General features: G+C 30.8%; 2 protein-coding genes across 2 annotated transcripts; one reads left to right on the plus strand and one right to left on the minus strand.

Moving 5' to 3' along the window:
- Nucleotides 1-849: 849 nt before the first annotated feature.
- Nucleotides 850-2,091, minus strand: LOC132312740 (rust resistance kinase Lr10-like). Its single transcript, XM_059811231.1, has one exon. The coding sequence runs from the start codon at nucleotides 1,780-1,782 to the stop codon at nucleotides 964-966; it is 819 nt and encodes a 272-aa protein (XP_059667214.1). The 5' UTR covers nucleotides 1,783-2,091; the 3' UTR covers nucleotides 850-963.
- Nucleotides 2,092-6,609: 4,518 nt separating this feature from the next.
- LOC132314545 (rust resistance kinase Lr10-like) lies at nucleotides 6,610-11,396 on the plus strand. The gene is made up of 3 exons (XM_059813395.1): nucleotides 6,610-6,837; nucleotides 6,951-7,049; nucleotides 10,875-11,396. The coding sequence occupies exons 1-3, from the start codon at nucleotides 6,610-6,612 to the stop codon at nucleotides 11,394-11,396; spliced, it is 849 nt and encodes a 282-aa protein (XP_059669378.1).

Genomic DNA, 11,396 nt, shown 5'->3' on the forward strand with positions numbered 1-11,396 from the left:
TGGACAGCGACAAATAGCTACCAAGTCCAAATCTATGGACCGGACCAAAAGCTAAAAAGCGTTTTAAAACAACTAAAATTAGTTTGTAGTTGACAAGTCAACAACGTTTAGTAGGACCAGCAATTATATGGCCAGAAGTCTTTGGTTGACAAGTCAAACTCTATAATAAAACAAAAAAAACAATTCAAGTGTGGGGTATTTTTTGATGTGAAACAATTCTTTTTCCATCTATTTATTTTTTACATGTTGGAGAAACAACAACCCCCTTCAATTAAGATCATTAATGAGAAAATTTATGAATGAAAAAAATCTGTTTTCCTCATTACACATTAATTTTTTGGTAAATAGTTAAGAACATTACAGACTTCTCAGATATTTACTTCAGTGAAAATTACCATTAATATATATATATATATATATATATATATATATATATTCCAAAACGACAAATAATGAAATTTATATATTGGTTTGTAGTATTTCTTTTCCAAACATTTATAATTTTCAATTTCATTATGAATAACGTTAAATGTTTTTATTTATTGAAAACGAAAACGTTAAATACTTTTTTTAATCAATCCATTGCCGTTAACAAAATTCTTCACTTTTTCTCACTTTTCTCTTTTTCTAAAATAAAAAAAGAATCTTATTTTGTTAAAAAAATAATATTGGCTAAAAATTGGAATTAGCTGGCTTAGGAGCCAAAGAGAAGCTGGCTAAAATAGAAGAGGTAGATGACTTGGTTATGGTCATGAAAAGGAGGGGGCAGAGAATTTGGAAAAGAAAAGAGATAATTTGACATATATATATATATATATATATATATATATATATAAAAGGGTTGAGAAGTTCGAAGACAATACGTTCACAATTATAAAATAACATACATATAGTATTAAAATAACAAACAGTTCAATAGAGGTGCAACTGCCCCCATTTATTTCAATGTGGTTCAGCCACAGGTCAAGCACTTATATCTAATGTGATGGAATCAATAGAATCACCCAATTGAATTGAATGCTCCGTATTGATTCCAGTATCTTCAGGCATCTCCTCTGGATAAAGAAAGGGCTTGGGAGGCATTTGCATGAGTTCACCATTTCCCTCCAGCATCTCCACAACTTTGGTCATTGAAGGACAATCGCTAGGCTTCATTTGTATGCACCACAATCCCACTATTATCATCGTTTCTACAACCTTCCTTTCCTCTTCATTGGCATCTCCTATTTCTATGTCCTTTCCTTCAATAATTTGGTCATATACCCACGAAGGGAAGTAAATTTGGCTTGAATGATCGGCAAATGCATTCAAATTCTTCCTTCTTCCCTCCATTTCCAGCAACAACATCCCAAAACTATACACATCAGCTTTGTATGAAACACCTCCGATGCTTTTATAGAACAATTCTGGAGCCATGTAACCCATTGTTCCTCTTGCCGCAGTCAGAGACACAATGCTATCATTTGTTGGGTACAATTTTGCAAGACCAAAATCAGAAACTTTTGGAGTGAAATTCTCAGCAAGGAGAATATTGTGAGGCTTGATGTCAAAATGTAAGTTTTGAATGTCACAACCCCGATGTAGATATTCAATCCCACGTGCCACTCCAACAGAAACCTCGTACATTTTCTCATAGCTCAAGGATAGTGTTTCTCCTTCTCTAGGAAAAATACACTTCTCAAGAGATCCATTAGGCATGAAATCATACACAAGTGCGCGCTTAGACCTCTCGGCACAATATCCAACAAGTTGGACCACATTAACATGGTGAATTCTTCCCATGGTAGCCACTTCATTGATGAATTCCTACCCATTAGCTTTAGGCTTACTCAATAGTTTGATTGCTAAAGGACTGCCACTTCTAAGCTTTCCTTTATACACAGAACCATAACCTCCTTCACCCAATTTGTCCTTGAAACCATTGGTCATCTTTTTAATTTGGGAGTAAGAGTACCTAATAGGAGTGAGGTTGTTCTGACTTTGTAAGTAATCTTCAATATCATCGAACGTTGATAAATGTCTTCTTCGTATTTTTTTGATTAAGACCGTCAATCCGAATGGAATTCCACATAAAATTCTCATTGCAACGTTTAATCCTGTGGAGGTATAGTACAAGATAATCATGACCAGACCTACTTATAGCTGTATTATTATTCTTTGCATAGAAGAAGAGACTGCTTTACATTACAGGCATTTTTAAAATCTATAATTTGCCCTGTTTCTTTGTATACATGACATTTTTCACATTTTTTTCTACTTTAAGTGTGTGTTTATATATATATTTTTAGTGTTGAAAGACACAGATTTTTACCAATGACAAGTGTCGCGGCCAGATAGCCCACTGCGGTAAAAAATGAAAAAAAGAAAAAGAAAAAAAGCAAGCAAACATGCAAAAAAAAGTGAGTAATATAAACGAACTGAAAATAATTGTGCCAAATGTACCTTGTAATCAAAAATCAACTGCTACCTGTTTGTTAAAGTCGTGGTTTTTATTTTTGACTGAGCTTTCATTTATGTGAAAATGGCGAATTTTGAAAAGTTGTGTAGTTGTCAAAATTAAATATGTTTGGTAATGTATATCTAGTGTTGAATTTTTAAAAAGAGAAAAGAGAAAATATGTTTGATAATTTTTATTTTTTATTTTTTAAATTGACTCTTTTATTTACTATTCAAGTATAATTGAAAAATAATAAAATACCATTTTTAATTTTACTATTTGAGTATAATAAAATATATTTTTTAATTTTATTTTTACTATTTAAGTATAATTGAAAAATAATAAAATAATATTTTATTTATTATTCGAGTATACTTGAAAATTAATAAAATAATAAATAACATTTTAAAATTTACTAGAATAATAAATACAATTTTAAAATTTACTATTCAAGTATAATAAAATATATATTTTAATTTTATTTACTATTAGTATAATTAAAAATTAATAAAACAAAAAAATAACATTTTTAATTTTATTATTCGAGTATAATAAAATATATATTTTAATTTTATTTACTATTGGAGTATAATTGAAAAAAATAAAATAATATTTCTCTAATTGTGAAAATTAATATAATAATATTTCTAATTCTAATTTTGAAAAAATAATATAATAATAGCATTTCAAACCAAAACTGAAAATAAAAGCTCGTGTTTGTAGAGTTGAGAATTGTGAAAGAAATATGAAGAACCCATCTCATTTTGTTACTTGTTTTAATTACCGCCCAAGCTTAACAGTTTACCAAGGCGTGGTCCATTACAATAGGCACCTCCATTAAATGTGATTTGCTGGGGAAATAATTCTTACCGTAATAAATAATAATTTCACGCAGCTGGTACAGAATACCTAAATTGTCCAGAAAAAAAAAAAAAAAATTACATATATGAATAAAATCTAAGATAACATAATCTTAGAAAATTACTGAAAATTTTATAAGATTAAATTGTCCATAAGAAAGAACACACATATAAGAAGAATCTAGTTATAACAATATACCCCTTCGCTAACTTTAGAAAACAAAATATATATCCTCTTGTTCTTTTTTATTTTTTAAGTCACATCGGTGTACTTTTAGAAAACAAAATTTCACGTACCACCAATTGACAATATACAAAACAAGAGCATATGTACATTCCCTTGTAATTTTATTCGGCAAACTAACCAATATATAAACAATAATGGCACATAGCAAATTTTTTTTTTTGATAAGTAATAATGGCATATAGCAATTAGAAAGTAACAAGAGTATTTTTCAACGTTACCTTAAAAAAAAAAAAAATAAAAGGAGTAGTTTTCAACCACATGCAACAAAGTGCAAGAAGTAACACAAGAAGAAAAAGCAATCAACACCTCTAAGTCAGGACAGAGCCATGAAATATGTTTTTTTTTATTACCATACATCACTATTTTTTATTTTCTTTTTCAATTATATACCTATAAAATTTTCACTTTGTCCCCCTAAAATTACAAATATATATATATATATATATATATATATATATATATATATATACTAAATTCATTTTTGCGTTCTTCCACAACTTTTTGAATCCGCCCCTGTTCAAAGTCGTCCCTCATGCATAATATACACGCGCGGGGGAGGGGGGCATAATTTTGGACATGGATGTCACATAAATTCGCGAGAGACCACAAATGAGGGTAGAATTATTCCCTTTCCAGTAAAGTGTGAGCTTCTATAACAGTTTTTTTTTCTCCTTGGGTAATTAAAAATTTTGTTGGCAAAATGAAGCTTCTAGAATAGTTGGTACTGAATATATGAAGAAGTCACAATAGCTATATAGTCTTCCAGTAAAGTGTGAGCTTCTATAACAGTTTTTTTCTTCTTGGGTAATTAAAAATTTTGTTGGCAAAATGAAGCTTCTAGAATAGTTGGTACTGAATATATAAAGAAGTCACAATAGCTATATAGTCGTGGTTTTTATTTCGGGGCATATGGAAAACCTTATAAATAAATAAATTTTAACTAACATAAGAACTTTAAGTTAAAATATAAAAAATAATTAAAAAACTATTCATTTCAAAAGAAAATTTGAAATATGGTACTTATTATTAGGTCACAATCGTGAGAATTAACAATCGTTTTAACTATGAGTACTAACTATATCCTAATCCACCCAAGAAGATAATTAAAATAAATCTATCCATGGGCGGTTAAGGTTCCGTTATACCAAATAATAATAATAATAATATATGTAAAGAATCTATCAAGGGCGCTTTTACTTTGCAAAGTGTAAGATTCTCTTATACCAAAATAATAATAATAATAATAATAATAATAATAAGATATATATAAAGAATCTATTTAGGGCGTTTTTACTTTGCAAAGTGTAAGATGGATGGTTGAAGTGCTCACATGGGCCATGAATATATAAGAATTAGATAAAATTTCTAATAAAAAGCCTTGTGATCTAATGATATTTTCTTTCCGTTTAAAATAAAAGGTAGAGGTGTTTGAATTCGGTTCAGCCATCGACCCACTTCAGGGTTGGCAAGGTCGGCCCCCTTTGATCACGGGCTTAAGTAAGGACATGCCACACTGTAGTCGATTTGGTGACTTTGTACTTGTCTAGATAAAGCCTGCCCCGTTGCTACGAAGCAAGTTTTAGGACAAAGAAAAAAGAAATCCCTAAAGCACATATACAAAAGGAAAAAAAATTGATGCAATGTTATGCAAATAATATATGTACATGTACATATGTATTTGTATATATGTGGGATCCAAGAAAATAGAGATAAATACATTTATAAAAATAATGTTTAAGTATTTAAATTTGGGTTTATGAGTTATATATGGAGAGAGAGATATTTTTGGGTGTAGTTGAGTAAAAATGTGGTCTCAGACTAACAATTTTGCGAATCACGAATAGAATTTTGTAAAAATTCAATAATATATATATATACGAAATAAGGAAGGAAAAAAAAAAAAAAAAATCAGGGGAGGTAATACACTTGCTAGCTCCGGCCTTGGTTACAACAGGCACACAAATATGACATGTTTGGTAATTAGTTTAAGTAGGAAGTTTTTATCTTTAAAAGTAGAAATAGGTGTTAAAATTTTGGAGTGAAGAAAATGGTGAATTAGAAGAAAAAAGAGAATTTGAAGCGAAGAAAATGGTGAATTAGAAGAAAAAAAGAAAAAAGAATTTCCATGTCTTACCATAGTCATAAGGATTATGGCAATGTAAGTGATCCTGTTGATCAAGGTTGCAATCCCTTCGAGTGCTGTTCCCACATTGATCCATAAACCAGAAAAGCTCAAATCCATAAAGCAGGGCACTCTGGAGTTGTGCAAATGAAAGGTTTCCGTGAACTTCATTAACCCCCGGCAACGTTGTCATAAAAATAAGGTCAATACTGCACAATTCCATCACACTTGATGCATTTAGGTACCCAATATGAGCATAAGAATGCCACCTCCTCCTTGTAGTTGTAGAGGAGTTGGAAGAAGCAAAGAATTCTCCAATATTCATACAAGGAGATAAGTCAACGTAGAGAGGAGAATCCAATGGATTCGGACAACTTAAAAAATTTATAGGCTTCCTTATACTGTTCTCTGGCTCTGGGTACTTGGGTCTCTATAAAGTGAGGTTCCCATGCGGTTTCTGCTGTAACTTTTAAGTGGTCTATATTTGGCCACATCATTCTTTAACTAACGGATACTAAGGTCGTGTTTGGCCAATTACACCACTATTTATAAGTAACGTCTCACCACCATTTATAAGTAACATCATAGTGTAAACTAAGTAATGTCACATATAAACATAACGCAATTCAATATATTACTTGCAATGAGGTTCCCATTTATAAGTAACATCACAATGCAAACTAAGTAATGTCACATATAAACATAACTTAATTCAATATATCATTTATGTATTCACTCAACTAAGAAAATTCAAATAAAATTAAGAAATCAATCAGGGTTAGAATAATTTTTAGCATTTCCACAAATAAATTAATCAAATTAAGCATATATTCAACAAATTATGAAATTACTTGTAGTGCTTGCATTTTCAAAAAATACAAGTAAATGCACAAAATATGGAGCAAGTAACTGCAGTGAAGCAAAGGTTGCTCCATCCACTAATATGGCATCTGCTGGTTTGCCTAAAAGTGAGAGTGCACACATTATGGCATCTACTACCTTGCCTGAAAGTGAGGGTGCACGGACTTCGGCATCTGCTTCTATACCTGAAGGCAGGAGCAGCCATGGTCGTAGCATTACTTCTTCCAGTGAGAGCCAAAGGATTTTATCAGCCACTCAGCATCTGTTGTTTCATTGTAGTAACACTACTGTAGAAAGGAGCAATGTGGATGTACGAGATGGGACAGATCCTAATAAAGCTTGACTTCTTCATTGTCATGTAATTTTTTTATTTTTATTTTTTATTTTTATTTTTTATTTTATTTGATAAATCTCGATTTGCAGCAAAATTGCCCCATATGGGTATTCTTGTGTATTGTAAAAGGAAAAAATGTAGTTGCATATGTTAGGTGGAATAGCTTCTTTGAAACCAGAGAGCCCGCAGTTTGTATAGTTTGTGTTGATATAGCTGAAAATTTGGAATCATTTCAGTTTTCATATTTACGTGTTACAAGAGCATTTATAGCATTGTATCGGGACTTGACTAGGGTTATGATGGTGAAATGTAAAAATATATATACATCTAAATATGCAACACCCAATTCAGCAAATTCAAGTTTTGGCCTAAATTTTAGACACTCAATTGAATTTTCTTAGTTGAGTGAATACATAAATGATATATTGAATTGAGTTATGTTTATATGTGACATTACTTAGTTTGCACTGTGATGTTACTTATAAATAGGAACCTCACTGCAGGTGATATATTGAATTGCGTTATGTTTATATGTGACATTACTTAGTTTGCACTGTGATGTTACTTATAAATGGTGGTGAAATGTTACTTATAAATAGTGGTGTAATTGGTCAAACACGACCTTAGTATCCGTTATTTGAAGAATGATGTGGCCAAATATGGACCACTTAAAAGTTACAGCAAGAAACCGCATGGGACCTCACTGCAGGTGATTCACGCCCCTCTATAAATGGTATAGGGGGGGTCTTTATAAAAGCTGAGATTGTATTGAGTCAAAGAGTAACGAGGAAAGGAAGAGCAATTATGGTTATTGGGCAGTAGTATATAAGCATCGACCAGACGGATAATGAAGTTGTGATAGTTGATAGCTTGAACATAGTATTTATTGGAATGGAAATAAGCTAGTGTAGAAATATTGTTTTCACAAACCAGCTCATACTTGGTATCACTGCAATTGGGTGGATCGCCTTTTAATCGGAAAGGGTGGGTTATGTTATGGATATTGCCACATGAAGAAGGTTCACACGTAGCTTTTGAAATCTGAGGTAGCTGAAGGATGAGTAGTATAAGGGCTGCAAGACAAACTACAAGCCTTCCTCCAGACATGAGTGAGAGGGAGAGAGAGTTTTTTAACAGAATAATTAGTTACAAATTGTGTAGTGGGAAGCTGAACTCACAAGCCTCCTAGAAGTATACATCGGAAAAAGCCAGAGAGGGCCTTCTGAATTATTCACGTCCACACAAAAAGTCCCCCGTTAAATATAATATTATTATGTACGCATAATTTAAAAAGGCAACACAAAAATAAAAATGGTGTTCAATAATATATTTTTGTTTTTCTATAATTGAAAATATTTTTTATTTTTTTGAAGAAAAAAGAAAACATAAAAAAGATATTTCTTATATTTTTGGCACTGTAACAGCGTAGAAACGTTTTTTACTATTGTTACTACAAAGATACTATTCATTTCAAATAAAATTCATATTATTTATGTTATATACTAAGTTGCATATTAAATATTAATAAAAAATATATATTTTTAATATAGAATATATTAAATATCGTACATTATTTTTTATTTGATAAAAATATATTTTAATATATAATATATTAAATAATAATATAAATTATTTTTGATAAAACAACCATTCCATGTTTTGAGAACCCATTGAAATGTCTTATTTTCATTTTGTAACTTTTGACAATTTCAAAATATGAGAGCTCTTTTGAGAGAGCCCACCTATTTTCATCCACTTACTATATTTTGAGTTTGAGATGCCATTTAAGAGCTGTTATATTTGAGAATACATTTGAGAATCTCTCTTTGATAATGTCCCTTTATTGGAAAATAAAACAAGAAAATGAAATGGACTCAAATTCTTGTTTTTGGGTATATAGAATACACAACATTAATTGTTATTTTCTTTTATGAAAAACATATGATATAAACTTACAGATTTGTCAATTGAATCTCCAATGCAAAGTACTATATTTTTATGTCAAATCTATATTTTGAGAGAAACTACAGCGTAAAAATGTTATATTTTTGTAATTCTGCTTCAATGGTGCATTTCATTGAAAATGCTATTTTTTTTACATAACAGCCATTCCATATTTTGCGAGTCTGTTGGAGTATCTTATTTTCATTTTAGCAACTTTTGACAATACCAAAATATGAGAGGTCTTTTGAGAAAGTCCACTTATTTTCATCCACTTGCTATATTTTGAGTTTAAGAGGCCATTTGAGAACTGCTATATTTGAGAATACATTTGAGAATCTCAAAATATGAGAAATCTTTTGAGAGGCCATTAGAATGCCTTATTTTCATCCACTTGTTATATTTTGAGTTTGAGAGTCCACTTAAGAGGTCTTGGAAATGCTCTTAGAAGATATTGTGCACTTGGGTGATTTTCATTCATGATTTCTACTGCACAGTCATATTTGGATTGGTTTAAATTTGTTAAGGTAAAATGGGAAACACAAGTGATCTGTCCTAATCATGGACAATAGATATTGTTGATATTGCTGATACAAATGTTATTTATAGTAAAGTATTGAATTAGGTCTCAATTGTGCATGTCTTGATAATATCTCTCTTAGAAGCTTATATGAAGTAATTAAAATAATTTTATAATAATTTTGATTTCAAATAAAAAAAATTTCACGCACCAAAAATTAGAGATCCAACACAGCTTACATGGTTAATGGTTCTTACTCCTGGGGGTGGCAAAATGGGTCACGACCCATTAACTCGTTTATATCCGCCCATTTTAAAATAGATATGGGTGAATCATTTTAAAATATGGGTCAAAATAGGTGACTCATATTCAACCTATTTTTATAGAGGGTTAAATAGGTTGAATACGAGTCACCCATTTTGACCCATATTTTACCCTTTATATAAGAGACTCAGTTTTACTTCCTTTATTTGACTCAAATTCCCCTCTTCTTCCTCTCTAAAATTCTCTCACATGATTCTAAATTCTCTTCCTCTCTCTCTCTAAAATCCTTTCTCTAAGATTTTCTCTGCATCATCCTCTTTCTTTCTTTAAAATTACTATAGTATTGCTCTGCTACATTCACAACTGAAAACTCGGACATGAAACATTTCTTATATTTCTTCTACCCATTTTGATATAAAATTGGGAGAAAATTTATGGCATATTGGCAATTAAAAACTTTCTACTGCAATTGGTGCTTGTAGACATGAAAACTAATTAATTCAACAAGGCAGAGCCAATTAAGGCCTAGGGGGTACGTGTCCCCCTAGCCCCGCCCAATAAAATATATATAGTTAATTTGTAACTTTTTTTAGTATATATATGAAAAATTATTTTTATATAATAATTTTAATTTCTAAAATTATTTTTAACTTTTTTTTTTCTTTAATTTTTTTTTTTAAAAAAAGTCAAATTTCTCTTTTTAAAGCATACTCTAATTTTTTTTTTTCTTTTAAATATATCACAAGTTTCTTTCCTTTTTCTTTTTAAAATTCTTCATTTTGCATGTTATATCGATGTTAAGTGATATATATATATATATATATATATATATATATATATATATATATATTTTAAACTATGCTCCCTCTGAATTAAAATCGTGGCTCCGCTCCTATCAATAATTGTATCTGTTTTTTTGAAATGGACAAAAGTTTTATTATGATTTTATTTATTTCATGAACATAATGAAATAATTATTTTATTATCTTCTACACTTGTATCATCAATAGCAATGCTATTAATTAGAGGTGAGGTTGTCTATTTATCATTTCATTTGTTACTAGCTAATACCAGGGACTGTGGACTATTGAAAAGGTTTTAAACTCTGGTTTGTTCACGTGCAGGTTCAGTCTTAGGCTCCTTTTTTCTCGTGGTGGTTGCAATTCTACTCTATCGTTTCCATACCATGAATAAAATGGAGAAAGAGAACTAAGTAAAGATTGAAAAGTTTTTGGAGGACTATAGAGCTCTCAAGCCTACAAGATACTCTTATGCTGATATTAAGAAGATCACAAATCAATTTGAGGAAAAACTGGGACAAGGAGGTTACGGAACTGTATTCAAAGGAAAACTTTCCAATGAAATTCTTGTTGCTGTTAAGCTCCTCGACAATTCCACAGGGAAAGGGGAAGATTTCATTAATGAAGTGGGAACAATAGGTAGAATCCACCACGTCAATGTTGTTCGCCTGGTGGGGTTCTGTGCTGATGGATTCAAACGAGTTTTTGTTTATGAGTTCTTACCAAATGATTCATTACAGAAGTTCTTGTTTACTGAAAACCACAAAAAACATTCATTTGGTTTGGAGAAGCTGCAAGATATTGCTCTGGAAATTGCCAAGGGAATTGAATATCTTCACCAAGGGTGCAATCAACGAATACTTCATTTTGATATAAAGCCTCACAATATCTTGCTAGACCACAACTTCAATCCAAAGGTCTCAGATTTTGGCCTAGCAAAGTTGTGTTCCAAGGAACAAAGTACAGTGTCTATGACTGCGGCCAGAGGGACCATAGTGTCACGAGCTTAA

Source organism: Cornus florida, unplaced genomic scaffold (genome assembly GCF_030987335.1).
Source record: "Cornus florida cultivar Cherokee Brave unplaced genomic scaffold, ASM3098733v1 CherokeeBrave_3.0.0_Hap2_Chr06, whole genome shotgun sequence".
In the NCBI taxonomy this organism is placed as follows: domain Eukaryota; kingdom Viridiplantae; phylum Streptophyta; class Magnoliopsida; order Cornales; family Cornaceae; genus Cornus; species Cornus florida.

Excerpts from the sequence above, each read along its gene's own strand:
- LOC132312740 (XM_059811231.1), bottom strand. The coding sequence starts at position 1,782 with ATGGGAAGAATTCACCATGTTAATGTGGTCCAACTTGTTGGATATTGT.
- LOC132314545 (XM_059813395.1), top strand. The coding sequence starts at position 6,610 with ATGGCATCTGCTGGTTTGCCTAAAAGTGAGAGTGCACACATTATGGCA. Across the intron at positions 6,838-6,950 it reads TAGAAAGGAGCAATGTGGAT|CAAAATTGCCCCATATGGGT; the intron begins GTACGAGATGGG and ends CTCGATTTGCAG. Across the intron at positions 7,050-10,874 it reads TTGAAACCAGAGAGCCCGCA|ATCACAAATCAATTTGAGGA; the intron begins GTTTGTATAGTT and ends GATATTAAGAAG.